The 16,640-nt window shown below is 37.1% G+C and overlaps 1 protein-coding gene across 2 annotated transcripts in view; it reads right to left on the reverse strand.

Annotated features, from left to right (window-relative positions):
- Positions 1–11,509: 11,509 nt before the first annotated feature.
- CRPPA (CDP-L-ribitol pyrophosphorylase A) overlaps positions 11,510–16,640 on the reverse strand; it is a 305,420-nt gene continuing 300,289 nt past the window's right edge. For both annotated transcript variants that reach the window (XM_060156133.1, XM_060156132.1), the window contains one exon: positions 11,510–15,265. In XM_060156133.1, coding sequence (XP_060012116.1) covers positions 15,161–15,265 — 105 coding nt within the window. In that variant the 3' untranslated portion in view covers positions 11,510–15,160. The remainder of the gene's footprint in view (positions 15,266–16,640) is intronic.

The raw sequence follows: 16,640 nt of genomic DNA on the forward strand, positions 1-16,640 counted from the left end.
GATCTCCCTGTAGAATTTCCATGGGACCCAGAGATCCTGAACATAAGAGATGTTTAATAATTAGGGACCAGGATGTGGTCCTCATGTTATACCAGAAGTTCTCATGTTAATACCAGGAGATACACATCTACTGTTCTCATGTTGATACCAGGAGATACACATCTACTGCTAATGACTCATGTAGTTCTCATGTTAATGTATGTAGTTCTCATGTTAATACCAGGAGATACACATCTACTGCTAATGACTAACTCTGACAGTTGGCCTGAAGCCCATAGAAGAATGAGAATCCAAACAAAAATACACAACTGAATAAATAGATTCTAAAATTTTTATCAACGTATCTATTATTAGTCATTTTTTTATTGTAATTTAGATAACATTTAGATCCTATTGATGAAAAGCCGTGTAGGAGGGAATTAAAAACTACAGGATTGTGGTCCTGCCTGTGCCACTTACAAGCTATGTGATCGTAGGATCTTCACTTGGCCTCTAGGAGCCTCAGGCTCTTTTATAAAGTATGGAACTGTGTTCTCAAGAAAGTTACATGAGATATGCAAAATTTATATGGCAAAGAGTAAAACACACTTAATGGTAATTACTACTGAATAACTAGGTGGTCTCCAAAATACTCTTTTACCACAATAAAGATCACAAAGGAAAAAAGCAGTCTTTTACATACTTTGTCCACTCCTGTGTTACTTTGTATAATTGTCTTCTTTAATTTATTCAAGGCTCTTAACATATTTCTCCCGGGGGCGTCCCCTGGTGACACAGTGGTTAAAAATCCGCCTGCCAATGCAGGGGACACAGGTTCGATCCCTGGTCTGGGAAGATTCCACATGCCGCGGAGCAACTAAGCCCGTGAGCCACAACTACTGAGCCTGCGCTCTAGAGCCCACGAGCCACAACTACCGCGGCCTGCGCATCTAGAGCCTGCACTCCGCAACAAGAGAAGCCACTGCAATGAGAAGCCCGTGCACCACAACGAAGAGTAGCCCCTTCTCGCCGCAACTAGAGAAAGCCCACGTGCAGCAACGAAGACCCAATGTAGCCAAAAAATAAATTAATAAAAATAAATTAATTAAAAAAATATATTTCTCCCAGATAGATATGAACTATTTTCGAGGAAAAAAAATCTTTTGGACAGTGTTACAAGTGGACCATGGATGAGACTAAAAAATTCAGACCTTGGGAAATGTATCAATACTCACACTATTCTGTGTTTAACAGCAAGTTAAACACAAGCATTTCTCTTGAAAAGAATGGATGACAGCGCTATCACCCATTCTGGGGAGTGTCTAATTGTAATACAAGGAATAAGCTAAGTCCTTTGGATGGGGATATACTAGAGAGTAGACACTGCTTGCCGTATGGTCCAGGAGTAGTTGGGTCCAAACACCCAGGAATCTACAGTACTTCTGGTAGGGAGCCAAGCGGAGACAGGCCTCCCTCTCTCTGCTTCTCTTTAGTGGTACATGTCCCTGTAGCAACAAAAACATGATCGCAGTTTCAGGGAGAGTCCAGCCTCTACCTCCTGGAACTGCATGCATCTGTGATCAAGCTCTCTGAGTGAGCTGGAAGAGCATTTAAGACCAATACTCTGAACGCCAGTACAGTCCCTCCTAGGGGGCTGCTGTGGGACACACAGGGATGCTTCAGACTGCAGATGGCCGTGCCCAGGAAAGTGGTTTTCTCATGAAGGTAATAATAGCGTGGTGACAAGATGAAAAATAAAGGGTAAAAGAAACTAAGGTACTTAGTCTACAGCATGCATGAAATTGCTGGGGAGGATACTGTGATTCAGGTTAGTTTCTGACAGAAACCATAAGGGTTCATGTTTTAATTTGGGTTTAGAAAAAAAGCATGTAAAATCATTTTCACATCACAGGCTAGTGAAGTCACCAATATTAAAGTTGTACGATCACAAAAATTGTGTTGAATCTGCATTGCCAATGAGTATTGTTAATTGTGTATAATTATGACTATGTATTTATTATGTATAAATATGTACAACATATTTTCTCTATTTTTCCCAATTTGAGATAAACCTGGCTAAATCAGTAATACCTAATCTCTACAAGTTCTTCTTGTATGTGCATACAAAACATAAGCTTACAATGCAACTGTTTTAGAACAACTCTTTCAAGAAAATGTTGACATAAAAATATGTGTATATGTGTATATTGCTTTTCTCTTTCTCTACATTCTCATTCTTCCTCTACACATACACAATCAAGAAGAAATTCACAAGACATCATAATGGGGGAATTAAATTTTGGGGTCTTTCTTAAGAGAAAGGTTTACATTTAAGTTTTTTTTTTTTAATGAATGTATTTATTTATTTATGGCTCTGTTAAGTCTTCGTTGCTGTGCGCAGGCTTTCTCTAGTTGTGATGACCGGGGGCCACTCTTTGTCTCTGTGCGCAGGCTTCTCATTGTCGTGGCTTCTCTTGTTGCGGAGCACGGACTCTAAGCGTGCAGGCTTCAGTATTTGTGGCACTTGGGCTCCGTAGTTGTGGCTCGTGGGCTCTAGGAGCTCAGGCCCAGTAGTTGTGGCACATGGGCCTAGTTGCTCTGCGGCATGTAGGATCCTCCCGGACCAGGGCCCGAACCCGGGTCTCCTGCGTTGGCAGGCAGATTCTTAACAACTGCGCCACCAGGAAAGCCCTACATTTAAGTTTTAACTCTGGTTCAAAAGAAAAAAAAATTGAAAAGACCACAATTTTCAATTCATACACCAGAGAGTTGCAAGAAGAGAACAGTATGTATCAAAAAGGCTCTACTGGAAAAATCCCCAACCTATCAAACTGTCCTTTACTGTATTCACAGATTTATGCAGATGTGTAAAGAGGTTCATTCACTCTTTATTAACTGTAAAGATAGATAATTGACATTATATATATTTTGTGTACTAAAAGAATATAAAAGAGTGGCTTCAGAATTGAAGGTTTGTTTGATATTAAGCCACACTTAGAAGTTAGTAAAATAAAATTCTATCTAGGCAACACATATAGCTTTGGGAAGGAGTAATATTACGCGTAACTCCATGATTAATCCAAATCTTTTAATATCCTTTATGATTCTCAAACCAGAGCCAAGAATATTTGGTCAATAGTTGATTCTCTCTGCTATCTTTTTATAGCATATTGCACTTAATCTTAAATTCCTGATTTACGGTAGAATTTATGGATATTCCCACTGGGATACTAAAGCTCTTAATTTGTTTACATATTTTGGCTTTTTTCCAGATTTATGTGACCAGTAACTGATCCAAGAAACAAACAGGCGGAAATGTCTTTGAATAGCATTCTTTTTCTATCAGGTCATACACATCTCCATTGAGTAAAAGAGGCCACTGAATTCCTGAACTCGGCAGTTCAATAATACATTTTTAAAACTCAGGTGGGATGAAAGAGAATGATTTTCTATTCAAACAAGAAAAGAAAAAGGAACTATGAACTTAACAGGGTCTTAAAAACACATACACAGGATGGAAAAGGAATTCCTCCAAACTACTGAAAAAAATTAGTAACATAGATTTTATCATCTATTTCCTCCTCCTCAAAGGGATGTTTTGTTATCTACTTAGACTGAAGAGCTTGCTTTCAATTAAATTAAGTGCTCAGATGTAAAGAATAGAAAAGGAAAAAAAAAAAGAAAAGAAAAAGCTTTCCAGTTTCATTAGGTCCCATTTGTTTATTTTTGTTTTTATTTCCATTTCTCTAGGAGGTGAGTGAAAAAGGATCTTGCTGTGATTGACACCATAGAGTGTTCTGCCTATGTTATCCTCTAAGAGTTTTAGAGTGTCTCTCCTTACATTTACGTATTTAATCCATTTTGAGCTTATTTTTGTGTATGGTGTTAGGGAGTGTTCTAATTTCATTCTTTTACATGTGGCTGTCCAGTTTGCCCAGCACCACTTATTGAAGAGGCTGCCTTTTCTCCACTGTACATTCCTGCCTCCTTTATCAAAGATAAGGTGACCATATGTGTGTGGGTTTACCTCTGGGCTTTCTATCCTGTTCCACTGATCAATCTTTCTGTATTTGTGCCAGTACCATACTGTCTTGATTACTGTATCTTCGTAGTATAGTCTGAAGTCAGGAAGCCTGATTGCTCCAGCTCCGTTTTTCGTTCTCAAGATTGCTTTGGCTATTCGGGGTCTTTTGTGTTTCCATACAAATTGTGAAATTTTTTATTCTAGTTCTGCGAAAAATGCCAGTGGTAGTTTGATAGGGATTGCATTGAATCTGTAGATTGCTTTGGGTAGTAGAGTCATTTTCACAATGTTAATTCTTCCAATCCAAGAACATGATATATCTCTCAATCTATTTGTATCATCTTTAATTTCTTTCATCAGTGTCTTATAATTTTCTGCATACAGGTCTTTTGTCTCCTTAGGTAGGTTTATTCCTAGATATTTTATTCTTTTTGTTGCAGTGGTAAATGGGAGTGTTTTCTTAATTTCACTTTCAGATTTTTCATCATTAGTGTATAAGAATGCAAGAGATTTCTGTGCATTAATTTTGTATCCTGCTACTTTACCAAATTCATTGATTAGCTCCAGTAGTTTTCTGGTAGCATCTTTAGGATTCTCTATGTATAGTATCATGTCATCTGCAAACAGTGACAGCTTTACTTCTTCTTTTCCAATTTGGATTCCTTTTATTTCCTTTTCTTCTCTGATTGCAGTGGCTAAAACTTCCAGAACTATATTGAATAAGAGTGGTGAGAGTGGGCAACCTTGTCTTGTTCCTGATCTTAGTGGAAATGGTTTCAGTTTTTCACCATTGAGGAGGATGTTGGCTGTGGGTTTGTCATATTTGGCCTTTATTAAGTTAAGGAAAGTTCCCTCTATGCCTACTTTCTGCAGGGTTTTTAATCATAAATGGGTGTTGAATTTTGTTGAAAGCTTTCTCTGCATCTATTGAGATGATCATATGGTTTTTCTCCTTCAATTTGTTATATGGTGTATCACGTTGATTGATTTGCATATACTGAAGAACACTTGCATTCCTGGAATAAACCCCACTTGATCAGGGTGTATGATCATTTTACTGTGCTGTTGGACTCTGTTTGCTAGTATTTTGTTCAGGATTTTTGCATCTATGTTCATCAGTGATATTGGCCTGTAGTTTTCTTTCTTAGTGACATCTTTGTCTGGTTTTAGTATCAGGGTGATGGCGGCCTCATAGAATGAGTTTGGGAGTGTTCCTCCCTCTGCTATATTTTGGAAGAGTTTGAGAAGGATAGATGTTAGCTCTTCTCTAAATGTTTGATAGAATTCGCCTGTGAAGCCATCTGGCCCTGGGCTTTTGTTTGTTGGAAGATTTTTAATCACAGTTTTTGCACAGCAAAGGAAACCATAAACAAGACCAAAACACAACCCTGAGAACGGGAGAAAATATTTGCAACTGAAGCAACTGACAAAGGATTAATCTCCAAAATTTACAAGCAGCTCATGCAGCTCAATAACAAAAAAACAAACAACCCAATCTAAAAATGGGGAGAAGACCTAAATAGACATTTCTCCAAAGAAGATATACAGATGGCCAAGAAACACATGAAAGAATGCTCACCATCATTAATCATTAGAGAAATGAAAATCAAAACTACAATGAGATATCATCTCACACCAGTCAGAATGGCCATCATCAAAAAATCTAGAAACAATAAATGCTGGAGAGGGTGTGGAGAAAAGGGAACACTCTTGCACTGCTGGTGGCAATGTGAATTGGTACAGCCACTATGGAGAACAGTATGGAGGTTCCTTAAAAAACTAAAAATAGAACTACCATATGACCCAGCAATCCCACTACTGGGCATATACCCTGAGAAAACCATAATTCAAAAAGAGTCGTGTACCAAAATATTCATTGCAGCTCTATTTACAATAGCCCGGAGATGGAAACAACCTAAGTATCCATTATCGGATGAATGGATAAAGAAGATGTGGCACATATATACAATGGAATATTACTCAGCCATAAAAAGAAACGAAATTGAGCTATCTGTAATGAGGTGGATGGACCTAGAGTCTGTCATAGTCAGAAAGAGAAAGACAAATACTGTATGCTAACACATATATATGGAATTTAAGAAAAAAAAATGTCATGAAGAACCTAGGGGTAAGACAGGAATAAAGACACAGACCTACTAGAGAATGGACTTGAGGATATGGGGAGGGGGAAGGGTAAGCTGTGACAAAGTGAGAGAGTGGCATGGACATATATACACTACCAAACGTAAAACAGATAGCTAGTGGGAAGCAGCCGCATAGCACAGGGAGATCAGCTCGGTGCTTGTGACCACCTAGAGGGGTGGGATAGGGAGGGTGGGTGGGAGGGAGACGCAAGAGGGAGGAGATATGGGAACATATGTATATGTATCACTGATTCACTTTGTTATAAAGCAGAAACTAACACACCATTGTAAAGCAATTATACTCCAATAAAGAATTTTTTAAAAAATCGGAATTGCACATAATTTTCACAAGTCACAAAATCTTCTTTTTTAACCACTGAAAATGTAAAAACTTCACTAACAAATAAATAAACCCAATTTAAAAAATGAAAAAAAAAGAAGTTGTGGCACATATATACAATGGAATATTACTCAGCCATAAAAAGAAATGAAATTGAGTTATTTGTAGTGAGGTGGATGGACCTAGAGTCTGTCAAACAGAGTGATGTAAGTCAGAAAGAGAAAGACAAATACCGTATTCTTACACATATATATGGAATCTAAGGGGAAAAAAATGTCATGAAGAACCTAGGGGTAAGACAGGAATAAAGACACAGACCTACTTGAGCATGGACTTGTGGATATGGGGAGGGGGAAGGGTAAGCTGTGACAAAGTGAGAGAGTGGCATGGACATATATACACTACCAAACGTAAAATAGATAGCTAATGGGAAGTAGCCGCATAGCACAGGGAGGTCAGCTTGGTGCTTTATGACCACCTAGAGGGGTGGGATAGGGAGGGTGGGCGGGAGGGAAGTGATATGGGAACATATGTTTATGTATAACTGATTCCCTTTGTTATAAAGCAGAAACTAACACACCCTTGTAACGCAGTTATACTCCAATAAAGATGTTAAAAGAAATAAAAAGAAAAAGCTGACATACCAACCAAACAACCAATTTCAATAGCCCATTTTATAATGAGGTAGAACAAAGAACAAAATGGATAGCTCCAAAATGGGAAAGCTCCAGGAACCTCATTTAGTTAATCTACTAGATGCTTTCCCAAACCTCATCCAAATAACCCAATTATTACAGTCCACATACTAGTGGAAATTCTTACAAAATTGGCCTCCATGTGAAATCTCAAATCATGTTTCCACTCAGGTCAAAAAGATCACTAGGATTGCCTTGTGGAAGCTTTTGCCTCTGGCTTAACTGCAATTTTGCAAAATGGAAAATGAGGGAATGCATCCAGGTAAAATTCTAGATGCAGATTTTAATCAGATTTTTTAAAACCTCAAGTAAAGAACAGTCCCTCCTAGTTGTAATCCAATTCCCTGAAACAGTATCCAAGGTAAAATCAGAAATTCTGGATTTCTAGACTCAGTTTGGCTTCCAGTGTGCTGGGTGATCATGAGCCCTTAATCTCTGCATCTGCCTTTTTGTAATTGTCATACCACAAGGTTGATACAGACCTACCTCACAGAGACCCTGCAAGGATTAATTAAGGTTAAACAAGAAGAGAAAAGTGCATTAGACAATGCAGGCTTCGTCTATGCTGCTAAATAGACCCAGATGTTTTAACACCTGTTCAGATTATTTGGTAGCATCATCACAAAGTAGAGTAATTTGCATAATGCATTTCAGCTGTAAAGACTTCTAAAAATATCCAATTAATTTTATTTTTATTCTATAGTACTTTCATTAGAAACAGAAAACCTGATTTTTTTCCTCAATACACACTAACGTGTTAAAGTCAGATTTTGTGTTTTGTGTTGCACAAATTTAGACGTGAATCTTTTTTTTTTTTTTTTTTTTTTTTGCAGTACGCGGGCCTCTCACTGTTGTGGCCTCTTCCGCTGCGGAGCACACAGGCTCTGGACGCGCAGGCTCAGCGGCCATGGCTCACGGGCCCAGCCGCTCCGCGGCATGTGGGATCTTCCCGGACCGGGGCACGAACCTGTGTCCCCTGCATCGGTGGGCAGACTCTCAACCACTGCGCCACCAGGTAAGCCCAGACGTGAGTCTTTTATCTGGTGGTGTTAATGTATATTTTAATAAAGCCTTAAAATTTTAAAAAAAAAACCTTATATAAAAGTTATTAAAAAAAAAAAGTTATTTAAGGACTCATGATAAAACCCTGCACGATTTTTTTTAGGTTACTTTTTTTTGGGGGGGGGTGCTGTGTTGGGTCTTGGTTTCTGTGCGAGGGCTTTCTCTAGTTGTGGCAAGCGGGGGCCACTCTTCATCGTGGTGCGCGGGTCTCTCACTATCGCGGCCTCTCTTGTTGCGGAGCACAGGCTCCAGATGCGCAGGCTCAGTAGTTGTGGCTCACGGGCCTAGTCGCTCCGTGGCATGTAGAATCTTCCCAGACCAGGGCTCGAACCCGTGTCCCCTGCATTAGCAGGCAGATTCTCAACCACTGTGCCACCAGGGAAGCCCCTAGGTTACTTTTTAAGTCCTGGCAATCCAACATCATCACATGTAGTCATCAGAGTCCTTTCTCAATCTTCACAGAAAATACCATTTGTAATATTTCATTTACCTAATCAATATTTATTGAGAAAGCCAAACTGATCAATGTTATTTCACCAACTGCAAAATTCAGGTTTCAGCTCCGTGTGTTAAAAAAGGGTTCAGATTATTTATCCATTCACCGACTCAATGTCGGGCACATATTTTGTGCCTATATTATTCTAGACAGTCACTAGAAGGTATCATATGAAGATTCAAAGTTCTTGCTTTTATATAATTTAAATTCTAATGAAGAGGCAAAACTTAGAGATGTGAGTAGTAAAGGAAATTCTTTTTAAGGAACTAATTATTAGACTGATGAGCAAATTGGAAAAAAAGAGCTGGTTATTTGAATATTTAAGAGGACAAAACTTCTGACTGAGGAGACACTATATTTGTTTTTGGACACCAATGACAGAATAGGAAAAATCAAAATTGCATAATGAGGTTTTCAATTTACAATAACACCAGGAAAGAGTAAATCACAGCAAAGAAATGTGGAAAGTGTTTGTAAAGGCGATAATTTCCAACACAGGGTTCAGCCCACTCTTTGCTGGTGACTCAAAGTGGGACTTCTCCTTTGAATAATATTATTTGAAGTTTTAAAAAATTTATCTTTTTTGATTGAAGTATTATTGACATACAACATTATATTAGTTTCAGGTGTACAACATAATGATTCAATATTTGTAGACACTGCAAAATGATGCCACCCTATGTCTAGGTACCATCTGTAACTACCGTCTGTAAATATACAATATTACAAATTCTTTTTCTTGTCGTAATTACTTTCAAGATTTACTCTCTTAGCAACTTTCAAATATGAAGACATTTTTAAAAATCGCAGGTTCTAATATTTCAGATATGAAGAGAAAAAATTCCTGGCTCTGCTCAGGTCAAGCTCATCACACTGACACCGTTCACCCCAAATTTTCCCACTGAGCAAACGCTGTGAACAGTCATGCTTAGGGAAGTCTCATGACAAGGGAAGACTTCATACTTCCTCCTGCCTGGGCATTTCTCTAGACCTTCCTTTCTCTTGTAAAGACAGTGAATGGATTTCAACTTCTCTTTTTCCGGTCTTGTGTTGCTGAGGTGCAAATGTCTGTATGCAACTCTGGTTCATCAAGGAAGTATTTCCTTCTACTTTTTCATCTTCCACTTTTGTTACCCAAATATGCCTGATCATTCATTGCCTGAGGAAATCCCAACAACTTCAGAGCTCACAGAGATCACCATCTCTGTGAGTGATGATAACTGTATGTGAGTATCAGTCTTTGCATGTTTTACTGGCACATGCAGATCCAAGGATGTTCTAAAATACGTTTGTGTGTTGGGGGTAGCAGTGCACAAAGGAAAGGAAGAGTATAGCAACACTAAAAGGTAATGGGCTTTACCCATTTTCTTTCTCTTGCTATTAACGAAAATAAAATTGAGATTCCCATCTTTGAGAGTCATTCTTTAAGGGATCTTAAAATAGTATGTTTTACAGACTCACAGACTTCGAGAACGAACTTATGGTTACCAGGGAGGAAGGATGGGGGAGGGATATATTGGGAGTTCGGAATTGATGTGTACACACTACTATATTTAAAATAAAATGCCGTTCCATGGGGAAAAAAATAGTATGTTTTATAATATTATAAAGAATCATGCTTAGGAATATAAGCTCCAAAGTTAGATAACCAAATTTGAATCACATTTTGCCCACTTGGTGCTCGAATGACTCTGTTACTCAAAGTTATTCAAAATGTATGTGCCTTAGTTTCTTCATCTTTTAAATGGAGACTGGTATACTACCTAGTACATGAAGTTATTATGGAAAAAAAAGTTATGTACATGCAAAATTACTAAGAACAGTTTCTGGAACACAGTAATCATTCAACAAATGTTAGCTATTTCTACTATCTATTATTTTAGTAGCCCATATTTTAACTCAATGTCATTTCAGGCCCAAAAAAGTTTAACTTCTTTTGAAAACTTTTCTGTAACATTCAGGTCTATTTTCCTCCTTCAGTAACTACTAACTAGGGAAAGAGGCATCCAGAGAACCTTCTAATACTTTGGGATCATTGCCCTAACCAACAGTTCTCCTGGTAAATGTTCTGCTTTAGCAAAATGTATGTCTCCAGATATATCCTAGACTTGTGAGAGCAAATGTACCACACACTGCCACAGATCTTCTTTCCTTGCTTACCAACTGGTGTTCGATAAAATGATTCAAAATTCAGTACTAGCAAAAAAAAAAAAAAGCCAATGAGCATTTATTGAGCTCACCTGTCTGCTGGAGACCCTGCTGATCTCAGCTGGGCTTCTGCATCCACTTGTTAATTAGCTGGAGGTCAGGTGATCCCGGCTCTCGTTTTTCCTTTGGGAGGCAGCAGGCCAGGCGGAGTGTGTACATCATGGTGGTGGCAGAAGTGGGAGAGAGCAAGCAGCAACATGCAGGGTCTCTTAAGCCTAGTCTCAGCGGTGCACTGCCACTTGTGACTCACTCTGTTGGTCAAAGCAGGTCACAGGATGAATCCCAAAGTCATGAAGTGGACATATATTCCTCATATGGAAACTAAATGGAGGGAAAGAATATTGCTAAACAGTAATTCAACCCACCACACCCATGCAGACATTATTAAGTGGTCACAATATTCTTTTCCACTGTGCCTAAGTATAGCTCTTATATCCTTAGCTGCCACAGTAATTGCTGGTAAACCTGCTAAATATGAGGGAAAGAGAAAAAATCTGACTGAGACTTCTGGTTTTGCAAATTTTTAATATATTTTACAGAATAATATATCTGAATCTCAAATTCTATTTTCCTCTAATGTAAAAGATCACACTTATATTTTGAGAATGTTCTGTTCAGTTATTCAGTTGAGACTGAGTCAGTTTGAAAAATATGTACATATACACTAAATATCAATGAAAATTGTCATTAGATTTTAAAATATCAATAATTTAGTTATCAATTACCTACATTTTGTTGTGTAAAGAGAACATTTAAAATATTTAATGGTAGTTTCTTACTTTTCATTGAAAAAGATCCATACCTTTTCATAGTTTTGAAACTAAAACCATACAAGAACATCTATTAATGTTACAATGCCAAACACCAGCTACACAGCCACTTCTTGTCCACGTATTTTAAACCATATTAATAAACCCTAAAACAATATGTATTTTTCATTTATTCTGTTTATTTTTGAATTAAACTTTTAAAACAATTTCAATCTTTCTTATCTCAAACGGCTTTCTTCACATTTTAATTAAACTATTATCATGTTTTCTTGATATAGTTAGTTTCAACATTAAAATGAAGTAAAATTTACATATTTAACATAAGAAAATGTAGTACTACAACTTGATTTTTATAAAATCAATATTGTATTTATATATATATAAAACGTAAAATTTGATAGGTATAATTACAGATGACCCTCGAACAACACAGGGATTAAAGCTGTTGACCCTCCCAGCAGTCAAAAATCTGTGCATAATTTATAGTAAGTCTTCTGTATCCATGGTTCCTTCCTAGCTACTGCTGAAAAAAAAACACGTATTGGACCAGTGCAATTCAAACCTGTGCTGTTCAAGGGTCAAATGTACAGTAAACTAGCATAGGAAAAGAGCGTTTTCCTGGTAAACCAATGCAAAATGCTTAAAGTGACCACAATAAGAATGGCTCTCGGTAGAATATAGGGGTCTGAGGTCTTGGTAGAATATAGGGGTCTGACTTTCATCTGTAGATGAGTCTATTTGCAAGAAGTCATCTCTCAAATTGAGCACTCTCATGAAAAAAAAAATACTACCTCTTACCAATACGTCATTAATCAAACTACCGATCGTGCTGTGTTAAATTCCTAAAAAGGTTAACTTTAAATTGCATGTAATTAAGTAGCATACATTTAAAAAGAAAACATCCTTTCCACAAAATTTGCACAGGTAGAAAGCAATTTCAGCAACCCTCAGGCATACTTAGTATAATTTTTAAAGGGATTTTGAAAAGTAAAGTGAAAATGGACAGTTTTCATGAAAGTAATTACGTTTCCCAAAGTGGAGATGAATATATAACTGTAAAGTTGCCTCTGGATCTCTTAACAAATAAAATAATCAATTAATTTATCTTTCCTTCCTGGCCAATAATTCTCTTCATTCCCTTTATCCTTAGCTACAATTTCTGTATGTTGGAAAGATGGCTGGAAAGCCAAAAGCTTCAGAACTTTCCTCAGGTCACTGGACTGATCTGTCCCTCCTCGTCCATTCCTCCAACGCTCATTCGGAGCCTCTGGCTCATTTCCGAAGGCCTCTCTGCTGGATATCCTTTGCCTGCAATCATTGTTATAGAGGAAATGAGCTTAAAACTTATTCTCCGTGGTCCTGAGTTTAACATGTGTCTTTGGAGAAGGTAGTGAGGATCCCTGAGCCTCAATTTCCATCTAAATTGTAAAGGATGTGAGGAGATTTCTTTAAATTATTTTCAATGCTGTGAATCACTTTGTAAACTATAAAGAAAACAATTAAATGCCATAATGATGATGATGATGATGATTTCAGACATCGTCATCTTAATATTTTATTAACTAAATCTCATAACACTAAATGTTTACAATTGCCTAGGGTAAAGGCATACTAACTGTCCCAAGATAAATTCTTGTCTGGTATAATATTCCCTTCTGTTGAAATCTAAGGTAACTCAGTCATTACTCAATAGATACAGTGATGCTTGTGCCAGAGACTGCCTAGTTTCCCATCACGTACCTAAAGGCACTGATTTTCTCCTTAAAATCTTCGTAACTTTTCCCCTTTTGCCTTTATGAGCACATTTCAAATTCTTAAAACATTTCCACCTGAAGATGTCAAAACACACACCTATGACCTTCTACAACGTAGCCAACCTGCCTTAACGACAACAGACATTCTAACCAAAATCCACACACTGCCCATATATTTCCACCCTCAAGATTTTTAATTAAATGATTTATTTTATATTTCTTAACATCCCTAGAGAAAGAGAGAAAAAGTGGCGAGCCCAGGAATTGAGATCTAAGCCTACATTCATTCAAACAACACATTTCATTTAGGAGAATGAATTGCAATAATTACTTCATTTCCTCCATATTCTACTCACTATTATTTAAATGTAAAATATAAACTCTCCTACTATTATGGATACTTGAGAAATGAAGGCAAAATCACCCAACATGTTAAGAAGAGACCGCACAAGGTAGATATTTTGTAGTCTTTTTTTTTTTTTTTTTTGCCGTACGCGGGCCTCGCACCGTTGTGGCCTCTCCCGTTGTGGAGCACAGGCTCCGGATGCACAGGCTCAGCAGCCATGGCTGACGGGCCCAGCCGCTCCGCGGCATGTGAGATCTTCCCGGACCGGGACACGAACCCATGTCCCCTGCATTGGCAGGTGGACTCTCAACCGCTGCGCCACCAGGGAAGCCCTCGTAGTCTATCTTTAACTGAAAACATTTCATGCAATTTTTATAGTTCCCACGTGCAGCCTAAGCCCTGGCATAATCTGATCTATGTGTTTTTATGAAGTGTATATATAGAATAAAAGGCATCTCTAATGACTGGATTGACAAAACTGTAAAATATAAGGTAAGGGAAAAATCATCAATATTTAAGATGTATATACCAGTGGAAATTTGAAAGAATAAGGACTCAATTTAAAAAGGCAGCAGTTATCCGTATCAAAAGAAAATTATTTTATGTGCAATGGACTCTCTTCCTTTTAGAAGAAGACTAACTTAAGATTAACCAAAATAACGTCACTTTCATGAAGCTTTCCAGTCTTCTTTTAAAGTTATTCAGAAAAATCAGAAGCCTTTAAAAATAATGTAAGTCAAAACTATATTTCATAAACCAAGGAAAACATACAATTTTAAAACATTAGAAAAGCAGGAGATTACATCTCCTTTAGAGATCTAGGGTAATGTGAGGCTAATGGTACAGATACTCAAACCAGAGTTCACTGCTATCTCCTTTTTTTTTTAAGGTGTGAAAAATTGGAATGCAATTCAAAATAACCCATGGAGAGAGGATAATGTTAGAATTAACAATACTCATTAATCTTATTTATTAGTTTCATTATAGTGTGATTTACTAATTAACAGAGAGATAATAGTTGACATTTCCTAAATTCTCATTCCTTGGAGAATTAGCTGACTCATCATTATTTCTATTTTACCTTTCATGCCTTTGTGAAAAGGCACACATTCTTTATGTGAAGGCTATTATTTTCCACTTATCTGTTCTTTTCCGGTTTAAGCAATTTATATTTGACATGCATAAAAAGTTTTTAAGTTCACCTAAGCATCACATCCTCCAAATTATAAAAGACATAAAATACAACTTAAACATTCTACCATATACAATTAGGAGAGAAGCACAAAAGAGATACTTAGGTAAATGTTTCTAAGAACACAGTAGGTAATTTTCTTCATGTTCTTTATGCTACCAGTAGTTGACCAATGAGTCCGGAATTTTTTTCTTTGATTAAGGCAGCAATAATGGTGGCACCTTGCCTTAGACTTTCCTGTAGCTTCTGTTCATCCTGAAAGAAAAGATAAAACAATAATTATTTTAGAAAGAAAAGGTATCAACACATTAAATTTAATAAGGACCTACTTTTCTTTTTTAAAAAAATTTAGTTTTGAAAAACTTTATAAACATAAATACATTGTATAAGTTTAAGGTGTACAATGTGATGATGTGATATACATATATACAGCAAAATTATTACTAAAGTAGGGTTAGTTATCACACCCATCATCTCATATACTTACTATTTTTTGGAAGGGGGGTGAGAACATTTAAGATCTACTCTCTCAGGAACTTGGAAGTATACAATACAGTACTGTTAACTATAGTCACCGTCTGTACATTAAATTCTCAGAACTTACCCATCTTATAAATGGAAGTTTGTATCCTTTGACCAACATCTCCCCATTTCCTCCACTCCTTAGCCCCTGGCAACCACAATCACAGACTCTGTTTCTATGTGTTCAAGGAGACACTTTGCAAGGCTTGCTATTCTTTGGGCTCAGCACTGCATAGAACTCAGACCACAGCCATTGTCCCAAATAAAGGAGAAACGCTTTTATAAGCACTTTCAGTATAGAAAAAATATCTGCTGAAAGTACCAAAAGAAGCAATGACACAATTTCAAAAGCTAATAATATGAAACAAAAGATTATTTTCCCTTAATCCAATATTGAAGACCAACTTTGGCTCTTCACTTAAGTGTGAATATTTCTTTGATGATACAAGCCTTCTCGTCACCTTTTTTTTTTTTTTTCCTGAGGGTTCTTCAACAACAGACTTTGTTATAAACTGTGAGTACTGGTGTGGAGGAAGAAAACAAAACAAAAAACCTGCTTGTTTTTGAAGTAAAGATCAGGCAGATTTGTGAAATGTAAGTTGCTAAAATGTGATTTTCCCTTTGAAATCATATTTCCCTATGAAATTCTGTTTTTTCTAATTATTTAGGCTTCTTGAAGGTATGAGGGGATGATAATATGAAGGGAAAATGAAATAGGAAACAGAGTTAATATGTTAAATCCTTGGGTTATGAATTGTGCTAGGCTCAAAAAGAGGGATCTGGTAACCAATTTCTACACTTCGGCATCGTCCGTAATGCCTTATCCCAACATTGAGTACATCACTGGGACCCATTGTTTCTACCTCCTTAACGTTTCTTGAATCCATATACTCCACTCAAACTGCCACTGCCAGCATAATACCTCTGACCCTGAATTACCGAAACAATCTCATAGTCTCTCTGAAGTCTGTCCTCTTCTATCCTATTTCCCACACAGCAATGAAAATACTGATTTTAAATAATAAAAATCTGATCACATCATTATCCCTCATAAAATCTTTTGAAGGCTATCTTTAAACTTCAGGATCAAGTATTAACCCTTTACCTG

This window comes from Lagenorhynchus albirostris, chromosome 8, assembly GCF_949774975.1.
Source record: "Lagenorhynchus albirostris chromosome 8, mLagAlb1.1, whole genome shotgun sequence".
Classification (NCBI taxonomy): Eukaryota; Metazoa; Chordata; class Mammalia; order Artiodactyla; family Delphinidae; genus Lagenorhynchus; species Lagenorhynchus albirostris.